The 17,539-nt window shown below is 33.8% G+C and overlaps 1 protein-coding gene across 1 annotated transcript in view; it reads left to right on the forward strand.

Annotated features, from left to right (window-relative positions):
- LOC133172374 (muscle-specific protein 300 kDa-like) overlaps nucleotides 1-17,539 on the forward strand; it is a 144,583-nt gene that overhangs the window by 122,957 nt on the left and 4,087 nt on the right. Inside the window, exons 109-122 of the mRNA XM_061307249.1 lie at nucleotides 1,054-1,374; nucleotides 2,222-2,536; nucleotides 3,116-3,282; nucleotides 3,690-3,852; nucleotides 4,808-4,995; nucleotides 5,350-5,500; nucleotides 6,112-6,432; nucleotides 6,724-6,921; nucleotides 7,069-7,402; nucleotides 10,686-10,876; nucleotides 12,318-12,432; nucleotides 13,037-13,242; nucleotides 14,715-15,044; nucleotides 15,366-15,584. Of these exons, the coding sequence (XP_061163233.1) occupies nucleotides 1,054-1,374; nucleotides 2,222-2,536; nucleotides 3,116-3,282; nucleotides 3,690-3,852; nucleotides 4,808-4,995; nucleotides 5,350-5,500; nucleotides 6,112-6,432; nucleotides 6,724-6,921; nucleotides 7,069-7,402; nucleotides 10,686-10,876; nucleotides 12,318-12,432; nucleotides 13,037-13,242; nucleotides 14,715-15,044; nucleotides 15,366-15,584 (3,219 nt within the window). The remainder of the gene's footprint in view (nucleotides 1-1,053; nucleotides 1,375-2,221; nucleotides 2,537-3,115; nucleotides 3,283-3,689; nucleotides 3,853-4,807; nucleotides 4,996-5,349; nucleotides 5,501-6,111; nucleotides 6,433-6,723; nucleotides 6,922-7,068; nucleotides 7,403-10,685; nucleotides 10,877-12,317; nucleotides 12,433-13,036; nucleotides 13,243-14,714; nucleotides 15,045-15,365; nucleotides 15,585-17,539) is intronic.

Below are 17,539 nucleotides of genomic sequence, written 5' to 3' on the forward strand. Positions count from 1 at the left end.
ATAGTAAGTGAGCAGAGAACAAACTGAGTAAGTGGAAAGCAGACAGTGAGTGAGTGGAGGGAAAACAGAAAGCAAACAGGGAGTAAACAGAGAACACATTGAATGCTGAGTGAATACAAAAGAGTGTAAAGTTTCAATGATACTAAGGTAGGTCATGGACCTATGTTAAGTACAAGGATTCAGTTAGTAATATCAATATGTTCTCTTATTGATAATCTTTAACTTAAACAAAATTACTCCTGGTTTAAAACCATACATTGTCTTTTGACCATATTGGGTATTTCAATAGCATTTTTTGTTTTCTTTTTACAGAAGTTTGAGTTGGACATGTACACAAAACAACAAATTCTTCATTCAATAATTCATGATGGACAAAAAATAACACAGGAAAGAAAACTTGGACAGAATGATGAATTACAATTAAAACTGCATTTATTAGCAGAACAGTGGGAAAGTGTTAGGAGACGAGCCATTCAGAGGAAAGCCATCATTAACAATTCCATCCATCAGTGGAACACGTTCAATGAATCAGTTACAGCACTACATAACTGGTTGAAAGAAAAGGAAAATATTTTATCAGATTTTGATGCAGACTCAGTAACCATTCATGAAAGCAAGAATATTCTGGAAAAGTTACAGGTAAGAAGTTCTTAAGGATGCAAAGGGAAATAACACTAAATCAATTTTTGTACGAGAACCTGTATTCTCTGAATAAAATGGGATTTTTCCCTTTCTGCTCTGCCCTTGTTTCATGGGGCTGGCTTCTATTGCAGTGGGCAGTGCTTTGTGTATTAAGCAGTCATATAGGATAATTCTGTTTAAGATTTCATTTTATCATGTTTTCTCCTTTATACAGTGGATGGATATATTTCATAGGAAATCATTTTCATATCCACCGTTGTGACATCCCAGTGGTTTTTGCATGAATTTGATCAAGTCAGATATTGTGGATTTATATACTGTAGATTACTAATTAAGGATTATTAGGAGAAAGAAAGGAATCTGTTTGAAAAAAAAAAAAGCAGAGTAATATTTTTTAAATTTTTATTTAAGGGTCTTCAAAGAGATTTAAAAAGTCAAGAGGCAGCATTTAAAAGAATCCATGTGCAAGGAAAACCCCTTTTGCAACATGGTGATGAAAAAGGTCAGGAAGAAGTCAGTGCCAAAATTGACATGTTACAAACACTGTGTATGGGACTGGTTAATTCAATTGAAAGGAAATGTACCAGACTTGAACGTGTTCTTCATGAATGGCAGGATTGTGAGAAAAAGTTGGAAGAACTCCTTCTGTGGCTCAAAGACATAAGGACAGAATTTTCTAGGGAACTGCCTATTGGATATGATCAGTTACAAGCAGAATATCAGAAATGTGTGGTAAGAGACCAGGCTCCAAGACCATAAACTGAGAACAGACTTAAGTCAAAATTTCAAACCAATCTAACTTTTGAAATAATTTTGATAATGAAACAAAATTTTCATCATATATTTGAATTTAAATTTTATTAAAAACTGCAAATTTTTAAGCAAAATCATTCAATAAGACTCAAGAAATTAAAAATCAAAATTTTGACTTAGTCTGTTCTCAGTTTATGGTCTTGGAGCCCGATCTATTGAAAGCAGTAAATTTTTTTACCAATATAAGCTGCTCAAGAAGAAAAAATATTGATTTTTAATATGTGGGAAAAGTTCAAGGTATCACCAAATTTCCTATGAACTTTTTAAAATAAAATATTTTCAGTATCTGTGAAATTTTACTTAATTTTTCTCTAGAACCATTAAATTAATTTCAACTTTTTACTCTGCAACAAGTCAAAAATTTACATGTACATTCTAATTTTTGGATAAGAATTAAATTTAAGCTCACCTGAGAAAGAGAGTACCGGTACAATTGGTTAAATTCCTATGCAAGCAACCTCATATAGTGTAAAGAGGGTGTTGCAATAAGGCACTGTTCTCCTTACAGAATATTCCAACTGTTGTATTTAGTGACTATGATGTATGCATCTATAATTAGCTATACAACAGCTATCTTTTTTTACTGAGTTTCAATTCAAATGAAAACACAGTGGTAACATTTAAAAAAATTTCCAATTTTTGTCTATTGTCCTTTTTGCCAGATTATTGTAATGTTTCATTAAAATCAGAATGGAGACTATATGCCAGTGATACCTATATTAACTCGTTTCCATCCAGTTAATTTATTAATTTTGAATTTTTGTAGGATATAGAAGTAAGTTTTCAGATGTCTGAGATTCAACGGCAATCTCTGTTGGAGATGGAGATAAGACTGAGCAGTATCATCCAAACAGAGGATTTAAATATTCTACATCAACGAATTCTCCTCCTAAATAAACAGTGGGATGAGCTGCAAAACCAAGCATCCCAGCGAAAAATGCAGATTCAAAGCAGTATATGTCATTGGGCAAGTTTCAGTGATAAAGTGTCCAGTTTCCATAAGTGGATAGACAATATGGAGTATAAAGTCATCACAAACAAAGAATACCATATAGAGGACTTACTTCAAAAATTCTCAAAGGTATGTACATTGTATATATTAATTTCAATATAAACAATATTTTCTAGGCTACTAATTAGGGCTCTGCATATAATGTAAGAGCCTTGTAGGAAGTAGTCAACCATATTGTTAGTTCATCAGTATATGGAGATTTGAAACTTTAAAGTACTTTTCATATTTAATAAACATGGGTATATACAATGGTAGGAGTGAGGACACCTTCTTTTGGGGTATGGAATCAATGTTCATGCAATGTCAAAAGCTTAAGGGGGTTCTAGATTTTATAATGGGTCAGTTGTTTGTAAGTGACTTGAATGGACCAAATTTGAAAGTTGCATCTCAAAATGTGCACTTTTGTCACAATTTTTAAAGCTGTCATTTTCCTTTGCATATTTTTTTTTTACTGAGCTGCTTACCCAAGTCCTTTATGTAGACAGCATATAAAACTGACCCTCTGTTTTTCAAATTTTCTCTTCTGTATACTTTTAAGTAGTTGTTACTAAAACGTATCATGTTGAACTGGTTAAATATCATTGCATATTTTACAATAAACTATTCTGCAGAATAAGCATTGGTTATCATTGAATTGTTTATTTTTAGGAGTACAAAGCAGAAATGTCAGCCAAAGAGCAGTACAAAGACAAACTTCTGGAGGAAGGACAAGAACTACTGAAGATCAGTAGTGAACTACAGAGACCAGGCATAGAGAGTCAAATACAAAAGACGGAAGATAAATGGAATCACCTGAAGAAAACCCTGAAATTCAGGTAGATAAAAATATATTTATACTAGCATCAAAGGAAGCAATTGTATATAATGAGTTTGGTGGAGAAAATTCAATAAGTACACATGTTTATTTAAAGGAAGGATGAAGAAAAAGTATATGCCTTAGTAAGCAGTTTCAGAATTAAATGACAAATGTGTGGATATTTATGTCATGCCATTTATGAAGAAAAACTCAGAATTCTAATTCTCATTCAAATTCTTCTTGTTCTCTTTATACCATTGTGCCTGCAGGGCAGTTGGATTTCTGTTTGCTTTGCATTACAAATTTTTGAAGAAAAAAAATTAATTCAGACCTCAGTATTTTATTGGCCTTCATCAAAATATTGAATCTGGCAGTAAATTAAAAAAAAAAATGATTGCAACTAGTTTAAATCCTTAAAATTTTTAGGAAGCGGAAATTGGAGGAGACTCTTCTGGCTGTTAGACAGCTAGATACCAGTATGGCAAACCTGAGGAAATGGCTGGCAAATATAGAACATGATTTGTGTTCACCTCTGTTTTTCATGGAATCTGATGACAGAGAAATGAAATCAAAACTGCAATGTCAAAAGGTAAAAATTTGCAAATAAAAAATAGAAAAAATAAATGAAGTGCTTTCAAAATGCTAATCCTCTTGCTTTTTTGGTCTATAAGTTTGATTAAATTAAAAAAAAAAATTTGGTACCATTTTAGAAAAACATTGAAGTACTTAATTCTATAAATGTCAAACTAAAAAAAATGCATGCATGCTAAAATGCAACTTTTGGATTGTTTTTGAATTGAAATCAATTAGAGCTAAAGTCTCATCAGAGACTTCTAGTTCATTTAAAATTTTATATGAGGACATTTTAATCTTCCCAGCAAATCTTCCATCAGTTGAAAGAACCATGGATATCTTGACTCATAGGCCCTTTGGTCTCTGTTTAGGAAAGGGGGAGGGGTTCTGGAAAGGGGGGCTTAAATACCATTCCTTCTTTGGTAATTATTTTGGGTTAAAGGGAATTGTCACTCTAAAAGAGTTGAGAAAGTAGACGAAGTCCCATAAATTCATACAACCGTATTATAAGGTGACTTTTAATTTACTGAGGCATAAAATGTAATAGCATGTTGCATACCTTGCCCTTCAAGTGAATTTCAATAATCCTGTGGTGCTCTTTAAAGTCTAGGGTCAAACACTAAATACCAGTGGATGAATAGGTTCTTTTAAATTTTCAAGTACCACTCATTTAAACTTTCAGTGCATATTCAACCAAGATCTTTCAATCAATAGCCATGTCATTAACACATAATTAATTTTGCATGTAAGAATTATTTTACTTAAGGGGATAAGACAAGGTCATGCTTTATTGTTGAAGTCTATTTGTAGAATTAGTATGACACACATATAATGTCAGAGTAATGGCTGAAGATTTACCAGAATGGTTCATAGATTTACAGAAAAAGTTGGAAGAGGAATACCATTGGTGTCTGGATCTTCCACATCATATCCAATGTTTGGAAGATTTAAGATTTCCTTGGTTTTTACAGGAACTACAGAAAGATGTGGAGTTGCACAGTGCAGGAGTGGGCAGTGTGCTCAATCTATGTGAAGTTCTGCTGCATGACTCTGATGCTTGTCCCACAGAAATTGAATTCAGTGCACTACAAACAGCGATGAAGAATTTGGATCGCCGTTGGAGACATATTTGTCAGTCTTGTCCAGAAAGAAGATTATGGTTTGTAAATTCAATAGTTTTCTGAAGTACATGTATATAAGGTTTTGTTTTCCATAGTTTCTTTGTTCAAATGAAGGGCTTTGTTCCTTTTCATGGAACAATGATTAAGAAATAAGTGAAAATAGACTGGGGGTCTTTTAAAAAAAAATTTAAGGGACCGGTATCAAGATGTGGTTGACCTAAAGTAATCATTGTGTCCGTCTTTCTGTTCATCCCTCAACACTTTCATGTGATGTGATGCCATGGTTACTGAAATAGAATAATGCAAGAAATACTTTCAAATTGCTACTCCTCCCACAGTCTTAGTTCCATTTCTTGAACATTCTTTGTTATTTCTGCTTTTGTGTTTTCCAGGATTGAGGATACTTGGAATACATGGGAAAAGCTCAGAGCAGATTGTGATTATTTTGAAAGTTGGCTCAATGATATCGAGCTAGAGGTGGAGGCATCCACTTCAGATGATTTGAATGTTAGTTTTTCCAAGGATGAGATTGAACATTTTGAGGTAAAATTTGAATTTAACAAATTACATTGTATATATTTTGAAGTGCCATAAATTCATTGAAGGTTCAGTGTAATCCCTTTATGTTTCTTTGCAACACAGTAAAACCTGGTTACAAAAAATCACTGGGACCTCAGTCTATCAAAATTTGCTTCCTTATAATCAAGATTCTACATATGCGTATAAGAAACACTGTGAAAATTTGCTTAGGGGATTCATAAAAAAAAAAAACCCATATATCCAAGATTTCTTTACATCTGGGTTCTTTATAACCAAGTTTTACTGTAGTACATGCTATTTACGTTGGTGTGTGCCTGACATACAGCCCAACAGTTCTGACACCTAAATTGTATCCAGCTTTCGGATGAATAGTTATATAGAAATCTTTGTATCCTTTCATAGTGTGCTTACTAAGATTGCAACATCTTATGCAGGTGTATGTACACTATATACATGTATATACGGGTGCAAATAGTAATCACTGTGGCCATTTATAGATTTTACAATTAGTTTGTCACTTTGTTCATCAAGTTTGAGTTAACAAGACATCTTATTATATATTTCTCAAATACACAGTAGCCTTTTTTATACTGATTTCCAAAACGTTTTTCCAGCAACTCCAAAGAGAAATTCATGGAAAATTCAATGAACTGGAACAACTTAATAAAGTATACAGAAAATTAGCACGTGAAGGTAGGACAGATCATGCCGGTTCTCTCAAGTCGATAATCCACCACTGTAACACAGAATGGGATAGACTACAGCAAAAAGTTTCAGCCATTACGACAAGTCTCAAACAGTCAGCGACAGTGTCTGAAGACTTCCAAAACAAGAAGGATCAGATGTACAAATGGCTGACTGATGTTGAAGTCAGGATTACAGACTTAGAACATTTGTCACCAATGAACATTCCAGCTAAAATGGCAGAAATAAAGGTATGGCAAAAAATTTGGGTGGCATAAGTATGTGAGGGCTCATATTTGACATAAATACATGTATTGTTTAATGACAAGAAGTTAGACAGTGTATATTCTCTTAATAAAACATTTTATTCTGCGTGTTTTTTTTAATTGTACTTCCTCATTTCTTGAAACAATAGCGTCTGGAGGCATAACAGATATTATTTCCTGCAATTAAAAAAAAGGGTCGATGGAGAAACCGTAATCTCCAATATATTGTTTTGGCCTAAATATGTTTACTGATATGCCATGGTATCTTTCTTTCAGAGATTAAAGAGTGAAATAGATATCAAAGAATCAACCATGGTCCACATTGACTCCCTAGCATTACATTTAATCAAGAAAGGGGACATGAGAGATGCCAGCCAAACACAAAAAGAGGCAGAAGAACTAAAGAACTACTTAAGAGCTGTTAAGGACAGGATTTATCAGTTTAGTAGGAATCTAGAAGCCTCAAATGCCCAGGTAGGCAGTCTTTTCCTCTAGTTTTTTGTGTGGAATCAGTTTATGGAAATGGAACTTGGAATTCTTTTGAATTATTTCTTATAATTGAGAATTGTTTGTCAGCACTTTCTTAGCAAATTTTTAGTTTTTTTTTTTTTTTCAAATTAGCAGATTGAAAAAGTTCATCCTGGACTGCATTCCAATGATGAATTAGACATGTTGGAACTACAGTTGAAGTCTGATGTGCCATACTCCACAGCTCTCTTATCAGACACAATGCATGACATAGAGGAATATCTGGATTCCTCTCCTCCCGAGAGCCCCCCAGAAAAACGGAGGGTTTCCACACAAGGAATTCTGCACATGAAACCATCTCAAACAAGTAGACCATCTCCCCCAAGATCAAGGTCAAGAACACCAGTTGACTTGTTGCCCTCTAAAAGGTCCAGGTCTCCATTTTCAGGGTCCTCCACAAGAGTCAAGCCATCAAAGTCTGCCATTGGTAAATACCTTTGAATTCTTCTTTTTCAGGTCACCCAAGTCACTCAGGTGACCTTATTGCTCTTTGTTCTCTTTCGTCATGTGTTTTGCATGGTGCAGACTTTTTAATATTTTCAACTTTTTCTCTGAAAAAGGTGAAATATTTTCAACTAATTTTGGCTTGAAGCATTGAAGGAAAATAGTGACAAGTTTTGAATTTCACAGCCTTACCACAACCCCCACAACCCCCCCCCCCCCCCCCCCCCCCTCCGAAGGGGCCATAGAGAGGGGTCCAAAATTATTAAAATTCTTTTGGACACTTAGAAGTCAAATTGTTAATTTGATTAGAAAAGCAACAAACAGTACAAACTGTGAAAGTCCTAAGCACATGGTTCAAGATTCAGGCCCAAGGGCAGAGTTATTTTTGGTGATCATTAGCTCACCCGAGCCAAGGGCTTGTCTGAACAATTTTCCTTTGCAGTATTTTTTACAGAACAATTGTCCAATTTCATCCAAACTTGGCAGGAAAGCATTATTTGGTCACAGGGATGTATTCAAATGAATTTTCAAACTTGTATGTATGTAAACAGGCCCACATAATGTGGATTCCCATTTGCACGTTCAAGGATGGCCCCCTTGTGAATAATGAGGCCAGAAGATCTCAAGCTTTAGATTAATATATATTTTTGAAATACCTTCAAAAATCTTACTTTTCCTCTCAAGAAACACAAGGCTGCAAATTGTAAATTCTTTCTGCAAGCATTCACATATAGTGAAGGTTCGTGTTTGATTAAATCATAAAATTGTAAAAATTGTCTGCAAACATGCAATCACATTTATACATGTATATAGATTTGTTAGCTCTTCTGAGCCAAAGGCTCAAAGAGCTAATGCTATGGCCATTTGTGCGGTGTGCGTAAACTTTTTAGAATATGGGCCATAACTCAAGAACCCCTTGGCCAATTATTGTCAAATTTGTCACAGGATATCCTTGGCCCAAAGGCTCCCATTTATGCTAAAACAAGGTTTGTGACCCTTAGAAAAGGGGAGATAATTAGGAAAATAGAAACAAAAGTACTGGTTGCTAAGAAATCTTCTTCTCAAGAACCACTGGGCAGATTATCACCAAACTTACAAGGATGGGGATATGTTGAAGATTAAAAGTTGTTCAAGGCATCACCCTGGGGCAAAGGGCGTGGTGTAAAGGTCACTTCAAAGTTGACCAAAAATTACATTTTATTAAAATGTTGATATTTTGCTTACTATAAGGACTAGGATCATCAAATCTTGTCAGTTGATGCATCTAAGGACCTCATATCATAATGTTTCAAAAGTAGGTTACAGTGACCTACTTTTCAAATTTTGCTGCCATTCTTTTTCAAAATGATTTAGAGGCATATTTTGAACAATTTTTAAAGGCCTATGATCATCAAACTTTGTCAGTTGATGTATCTTGGGTCCTCGGAGTACCTCAACTAAAAGTAGGTCACCTTGACCTACTTTCTGAATTTTATGGCTAATCTTTTTCAAAACAATTAAGGTCATTAATTTGAATACTGAGAGGTTTAGAATCATTAAATCTTGTAAGATGATGCATCTTGGGGCCATAAAACAAATTTATTAAAAAGTAGGTCACTGTGACCTACTTTTTGAACTTTGCAGGCATTCAATTTCAAAGCGTTTTAGTGGCATAATTTGGACATTTTAAGGCCTATGATCATAAAACTTAGTAAGTTGATGCATCTTGGGTCCTCAAAAAACGTCAACTGAAAGTAGGTCACCATGACCTACTTTTCAATTTATATGGCTATAAATAAATATTTCGGATACTAATTGGCTTAGAGTCATCAAACTCTGTCATTTGATGCATCTTGGGTCTTCGGAGTAGGTCGACTGAAAGTAGGTCACTGTGACCTACTTTTGAAAAATTATGGCTTTAATTAAATATTTCAGGCATTAATTGGCTTTAATCATCAAAATTTGTCAGTTGATATATCTTGGGTCCTCGGAGTAGGTCAACTGAAAAGTAGGTCACCCTGACCTACTTTTTGAAATTTTATGGCTGTATTTAAGATTTTTGGGTACTATTTGGCTTAGAATCATCAAGGTTTGTCAGTTGATGCATTTTGGGTTCTCGGAGTAGATCGACTGAAAAGTAGGTCACTGTGACCTACTTTTCAATTTATATGACTATAGTTAAATATTTCGGGTACTAATTGGCTTAGAATCAACAAACTTTGTCAGTTGATGCATCTTAGGTCTTTGGAGTAAGTCGACTGAAAAGGAGGTCACCATGAACTTCTTTTGAAAATTTGTGGCTTTAATTAAATATTTCACGTACTATTTGGCTTAGAAGCATCAAAATTTGTCAATTGATATATCTTGGGTCCTCGGAGTAGGTCAACTGAAAAGTAGGTCACGTGACCTACTTTTCAATTTATATGACTATATTTAAATATTTCGGGTACTAATTGGCTTAGAATCGTCAAACTTTGTTAGTTGATGCATCTTGGGTACGTAGAGTTAATCAACTGATATGGAGGTCACTGTGACCTATTTTTGAAATTTTATGGCTTTATTTAAATATATGAGATACTTATTGGCTTAGAATCATCAAATTTTGTCAGTTGATGCATCTTGGGTTCTCAAAGTATGTCATCTGAAAAGTAGGTCACTGTGACCTACTTTTGAAATTTAATGGTTATAATTTTAAAAATATTTTAGGCATTGATTCACTTAGAATCATCAAACTTAGTTGATGCATCTTGGGTCCTCAGAGAATGACAAGTGATAAGTAGGTCACCGTGACCTACTATCAGGTACTAATTGGCCTAGAATCATCCTGGGTTCTCAGAGTGTTTTATCTAAAATGTAGGTCATGATGACCTACCTTTGGAATTTCAAGGCTTAATCTAAATATATAGGATACTTAGAGGCTTCAAATAGAAGTGATAGGTTGTACAGTTTATCAGAAGAGCGATTCAAGGCCCTTGGGCCTCTTGTTTTTAGTCAAATCATGAGGCCAAATAAGAAAGGGTCCAAAATTTTACATATAAATGTCAAGAGAAATGTTAAAGTAGTCTTTTTTTAGAATAACATATATACAAAATTGTTAAACTTAATATGCGAGCATTACCACATGAATTGAAATCGAATTTGTTCAAGTCATGGTCCCTTGAGCAAGGATGGAGCTACAAGAGAATTTAAGATATTTGTTAGAAAAATCTTCACAGTTTCTGTTAGATTGCAAGACTGCAATTTAATTTATGACAAAATAAAGTATGATAAATCAATTCTTTTTGCAGCATCTAGAGAAGAAATTTTGAGGGAGTTCACTGAAGATGCACCCATGAATCTGAATGCCAAAATAGAAGCACTCATGGGACAAATGGTGGATGCTCTAGATTTAGCAAAACAGCAACTAAGACAGCTGGAGGCAGAGGTGCACATCTCCAGCCCAAGGGTCCCTGATCTGGGCAGAAGTTCTGGAGACTATGTATGTTAATCATAATAAGACTTCAGAATTAGCTGAATACCTGGGCGTGGGGCAGTGGGATTTGTCAGCCCCTGGGGACAAGCAATTTTTTTTAAAATAAAAATTCAAATAATAAGAATATCAATAAATATTGTGGTGGAAAGATGCATTAAAACATTAGAAACAGAATGACAATCAAAAACGATTGCTACATAAATTTTTTGACATGCTAAAAACAATTCCATTATTACATCTCAATAAATGTGATTTAAAACAAAATAAAATTTTCCAAACACCATAAATTAATGTAAAATTTATGTCATTTAATATTGCATGCAAATTTTTATCCCCCTGTAATCAAAGATTAGAGGGCATATAGTTTTTGGTCTGTTAAACTGTCTTTCTGTTTGTCTCTTTGTCCAAAAAACTTTAACCTTTCCCATATCTTTTGAATGGTTGGTGATAGGGCTTTCACATTTTTCATGTGTATCTCTTGTGACAAGACCTATCTTCGAATACTAATATTTTTGACCTCTTGACCTTGGAATTCAACCTATTTTTAGAAAACTTGATCTTTGTCCATAACTTCTTAACAGTTGGTGCTAGAGTGTTCATATTTCACATATTCCTTGTGCCAAGATCTTTCTTTGGATATGAACATTTCTTGACCTCGTGACCTGACATACTTTTGTGAAACTTTAACCTTTGTCATAACTTTGAATGGTTGGTGCTAGGGCTTTCATATTTTCCATATGACAAGACATTTCTTTACATACCAACATGTATGACCTCATGACCTTGGAGTGTGCTACTTTCATAATACTTTAACCTTGCCCATAACTTTTATATTTCACATATGCTTTTCTTCTGACAAGACCTTTTCTTGGGTACCAAAATTTTTACTCTATGACCTTCACCTTGGAGTATCACCAACTTTTGAAAAACTTTAACCTTGGCCATAACTTTTGAACGGTTAGTGCTAGGGTTTTCATATTTCAAATGTGTAATCCTTGTGACAAATCTTTCTTTTGATTCCAACATCTTTTTACCTGATGACCTTGACCTTGGAATTTGACCTTCATTAAAAAAAATTACTTCTGTCGTGAGCTGCCATTTGGGATAATCAGTGTTTCACAAACTCATCTTGCTTTACTCTTCTTAAATGCAAGTACTTTCATAAAAATGGCAGTCTCATGCCAGTCCTTCAAAAACTTAATTTTATTGGTTCACCTCTTAGCGTGCTTTAATGAATCTCTCATCTTCAATAGCTGAGGTTTTTTTTGGTCCACTCTGACAAAAATCAAATTAAAATTAAAGCAAAATTAAAGTTCACTGTTGATAGAAACTCTTGGCTATACCAAATATGTGAACCCCCATTTAAGTAGACACCATTCACCACAATTCATTTCTATTATATGAAGTTTCCAACATTTTAGTGATTTATGAAATTTTGATTTTTCAGATGCCACTAGTAAATGAATGTGAACAGAGGATAAATGAAGTTAAAACTCTGGATCGTCTCATTAAATCAGAGACTGGATTCTCTAACATCAGCAGCATAGACAGAGAAGTTGAAGGTTAGTGTATAGTGGTAAATTGATTAAAATCAAGGTTAGTATTGAAGTACTGGATTTTGTGATAAATCTCTTTAGGGAAATAAAGTTTAAGCTTTTAGATTAATTTGAAAATCTGGAAAATTGCTTACTGGTAGTTGATCTATTTAATTTTACTTAGACAGTTACCATTGATTTTCATTGTCCCTGCTGATTTTATTTTTTACAATAACTTCAAAAGATTCTTTAAAATTATATTTATCTATCATAATTAAGTCATATGACAATAGTCTTTTATCTATGATAATAATTGTGAGAATTAAGACTTTGCATTCATGACAAAGTTTATTGGAGATGAAATAAAAACCCGGTGACTTATAAAGATTTTGAAAAAAAAGTCTTGAATTTTTAATAAGGGTTGTGAAATTGGTCAACTGGATACTTATTGAAATAATATTGAAGGAAGTAATATTGATATTGTAGCAAAATGACATACTTGATTACATGTTGATGTGGCAGACATTGCTAGTTTAAGAAAACAATTTAAATAACACCTTTTTTAGTTCATTCTGCTTGTGAAGCAAAACACTAATGCACATGTAAATCATAGAAATTGAATCTCTTTTAGATGTTAAGGACAGATGGGAAGTGCTTCAAGCAATGGTCTTTGAAAAAGATCAGAAGTTGGCACAGCACAAAAGGGAATGGAGGCAATTTATGGCTGACATTGACAACATGCAGATCTGGTTAGATGAAGTGAATACAAAGCAGAACCAACTGCGATCATTTCAAGGAGGAATCGCCAATTTAGATTTTATTGTCAAGCATCACAGGGTATGCTAAATAAATCACTTTTTAATTGTGAGAACTTTATTTTCGCATAATTACACAGGACCGTCTACTCACGAAAATTTCATTCTTGCATAATTTTTTATGATTGAAGATTACATATAACAATTACCTGAATTAGTGAAAAAAAAATTTCTCTCTTATAAATAACACATGACCTTTTTATGCCCCCGGATTGAAAGATCCCTGGGTATATTGTTTTTGTCCTGTTTGTCTGTCTGTCTGTTGGTTGGAGCTATGACTTTCATATTTCACAGGTGTATTCCTTGTGACAAGACCTTTTTTTGGATACCATCATATTTGACCTTTTGACCTTGACCTTGGAGTTTGACCCACTTTTGCAAAATTTTATGAGACTTTAACCTTGGCCATAACTTCTGAACAGTTGGTGCTTGGGGTTTCAAACTTCACATGTGTATTCTTTGTGACAAGGCCTTCCTTTAGTTACCAACAACTTTGACCTTTTGATCTTCACCTTGGAGTTTGACCTACTTTTGAAAAACTTTAACCTTGGCCATAACTTTTGAACAGTTGGTGCTTGGGGTTTCAAACTTCACATGTGAATTCCTTGTGACAAGACCTTCCTCTGGATATCAACCTCTTTGACCCTTTGACCTTGACCTAGGAGTTTGACCTACTTTTGAAAAACTTTAATCTTAGCCATAACTTTTGAATGGTTGGAGCTAGGGCTTTCATACTTCACATATGTAATCCTTGTGACAAGACCTTCCTTTGGATACCAACCACTTTGACCTTTTGACCTTGACCCAGGAGTTTGACCTACTTTTGAAAAACCTTAACATTAGCCATAACTTTTGAATGGTTGATGCTAAGGCTTTCATACTTCACATATGTAATCCTTGTGACAAGACCTATCTTTGGATACCAACAACTTTGACCTTGACCTTGGCGTTTTACTTACTTTTAAAAAACTTTCACCTTCGCCACAACTTTTGAACAGTTGCAGCTAGGGCTTTCAAATTTCACAGGTATATTCCTTCAGACAAGACCTTTCTTTGGGTACCAACATTTTTAATCTTTTGGTCTGGATTTTGACTTGCATTTGAGAAACTTTAACCTTCGCCATAAGCTGCCATACAGGGGCATCAGTGTTTCACAAACACATCTTGTTTGAAAATAAGGTGTTGCGAAAATTTGGTGATTTACAGTACTATTGTTTGGATACTGACATACACAGGCAAATATGTACATGTACTACATGTATTAAAAATATATATATTCACTGTATATATATCCATGTATATTTTCATTACTTTAAATTCTGTCTGTCAATTTTTTATTCTACTTTAACAAATCATCAGATTTACAAGTCAGTTAATTGAATTTAAAAAGCTATTGTTGGCTTTTTTAAACATTTGATATATGGAGCATTCTTTGGCTTAGCCTCATGATTAATGATGCATAAAAGTCAACATTTTTTCCCCCATTCTTTTCAGGACTTTTTAATGCAACTTGAATCCAAAAAAGCCAGAGTTCAGTCATTAAATCTTCTTGGAAGAGATTTCATTGACCTCAGTACTAAGGATGGAAGAAGTACACATGACAAGCTAAAGAAAATAAATTATCAGTGGGATAAACTGTGTTCCAAAGTGATTGTCATACAAAGGGAACTACAGGAGGCTCTGATGCGATGTCAGGAATTCCATCACACCATTCATGATTTACTTCTGTGGTTAGAAAGTGTAGAGAATAAGCTACAGCAATGTGAACCTATCAACTTATCTGTAGATGAGACTGCTATGTGGTCTAAACTTAGGAAACTTACTGTAAGTTGATATCTGAAAATGAAAACAGGTTTATATTTTCTTTCGATACACTACTCTTTCATGGGCCATATGATGGTATGGGACTTCCCATCCGTCTGTATGTCTGTTAATTAACTTAATGTATTAATCTTTAAAAATATAGGGTGTTGATCCAAAAATGGCTGTTTTGTTGTAGATACTGGTGTAAACTTAGCATTAAAATGGGAAGTTCTCACTGGAAAAAAAAAACATACTAATTTGAATCCATCGAAATACAAAGGAATTAAGAAAAAATGAAAATTACATGTATGCATAAAAATCGATGTTTTGGTTGTTTTGCAGGTTTTGAAAGCTGATTTAGAAAGCAACAAAGATAGAATATTTTCACTGAAAGAAACTGCTGACAAGCTCCTCATCAACTCAGATTCTGTGGAAATGATCAACGCCCATGACAAAATGCACATCATTGCTAACAGACATAATGCACTGATGAAACTTTGCTCATCATATACATCTAGTTTGGAAGATGTGCTAAAAGCTCCAAAGACATCTATACGAAGTGTATGTATCAGTAAAGTGCATTTCGTAGCAAAAAAGCAATGAATTTGTAAAGTATGATTTTTATTAAATTGTAAATATAACAGAAATATAATATATTAATTATATCAAGATTGTTTACATGCACTTATGCCCTGTTCACACGGAGAGTTTAATTCGAATTAAACGTAAGTTACTGCGAATTAAATTTGATCCGCGTTCACCAGGAGAATTTAATGCGAATTAGTTTAATTCGAATTAGTTTACTGCACATTAAATTACTTCGCATTAGCTCCATGTGAACGCTAAGGGAAGCTAATTCGAATTAAATTTTGACGCATGCGTAAGGTCAGAATTAAGTCACAGGCCACATGTCGAAGGTCAAATATAGGTACTTGTGCTTTTTTTGAGTGGAAAACAAAGGAAAATTATGTTAATCACTAAAATGTGTACAGACACTATGAAATACATTATGTCAAATGTATGTCTGCTCTGCACAATATGACGTGATTTGTAAATGACGTCATAATAGCCCCACTGAATAGCCTTGTTGTACAAATAAAATTATAATTCGCATTAGTTTACTTCGCATTAGTTGTCGTGAGAACGCAATTTAATTCGCATTAGTTTAATTCACATCATTTTACTTTGCATTAATTTACTGCGAATTAAACTCTCCCTGTGAACAGGGCATTAGTTTCATAAATGTACATTATTCAGGGATTGGGACAAATGTTTAGGTCAAATTAAAATTTATAAAGTGAACATCAGCTACCAATTTATTATGTGAGAAATTATTTTTTTATGAAAAATGAAATGGCTTTGTAAGCAAATTTGTTCTGATTTATGGTGCCTTTGTTTCATATGGTCCTGGTCTCTTTTGATTATGAATTCTAGGAAAATGTCAGTAAATAAGTTCAAAATGAACTTTGACCTTCATTTTTACGGTAAGATGAATTGAAGTTTTAAAAAAAATCAGAAGATTTAAATGTTCTTTGTAAAAGTTACTGATGAAAATCTGAGAAATCAGTCATCACAGATGATCAGTTGTGATTTCCAGACTGGTTGTTTTTATATTTGCAAATTTCATGATTTAATGATATAATTGGTTAATGCAAGGAGAAGAGTCATTGCCTATTCTTTTCAATGTGTATTTGAACAACCTAGAAAACCAGCAGAGGATCTTAGAGAATTTGACCAAATTCTTATTTATGTTTGCAGATGATAGGATTATATTTGTAAATTCAGGTAACTAAGGGATCAAGTTAAAATCCATGCTCATTTCCTTGTGCTATGTTTCTTTGTGGAACACACTTCTTCCTAACTGCATCTTTTGCTTAAAAAAGTTTTTAATGTATCAGTTACATTAACATGGACAGCCAATTGCAAAATCTTTAAGTTGTGAGTGATAAAATTAAGAAATTTTGATAAACTTACCTCAGCTACTTTAAATGCTAATAGGGTTCTTAAGTAGTGGCTCATGAAATCATATGTATAAAAATTAGTGAAGAGACATAGTGTGTGTTTATTTGGAAACATGTACATTGAGGAGGTTCTCTGTCCTAAGACTGCTCCAGGTACATCAAATGCTGAACCTATTTTGGGCATGTTATGAACCTCCTGAATGTTCTCTTTCCATCTACAGAAGAAAGAGACTCAAAACAGTGTGGCTTTGTATCAAAAGCTTGAAGTTGTCATTAAAAGTTTTTTGAAGAAGAAACATGAAATAAGGTTTCAGATGCTGCAAGTGACATACATTTTCAGGATGACTGATTAGTAAAATTCTAGCACTTAGTTTATATCCCAAAGAAGCTAGAATTCCTATGCTGATCAAATTCAATCAATTATGACAATAGGGATGCATAGTACAGTGTATTAAGCAATTTTGAGTCTTCATTTGACCTATATTTTCTACATGGTGTATGACATAGTATATTTTCTGGATGAGTGATTTTGGAGCAGGTTCATTCTCAAGTACC

The sequence above is a fragment of the Saccostrea echinata genome, unplaced genomic scaffold (assembly GCF_033153115.1).
Source record: "Saccostrea echinata isolate AGI-Se365-2 ecotype Australia unplaced genomic scaffold, CSIRO_AGI_Sech_v1 ptg000002l, whole genome shotgun sequence".
Lineage (NCBI taxonomy): Eukaryota > Metazoa > Mollusca > Bivalvia > Ostreida > Ostreidae > Saccostrea > Saccostrea echinata.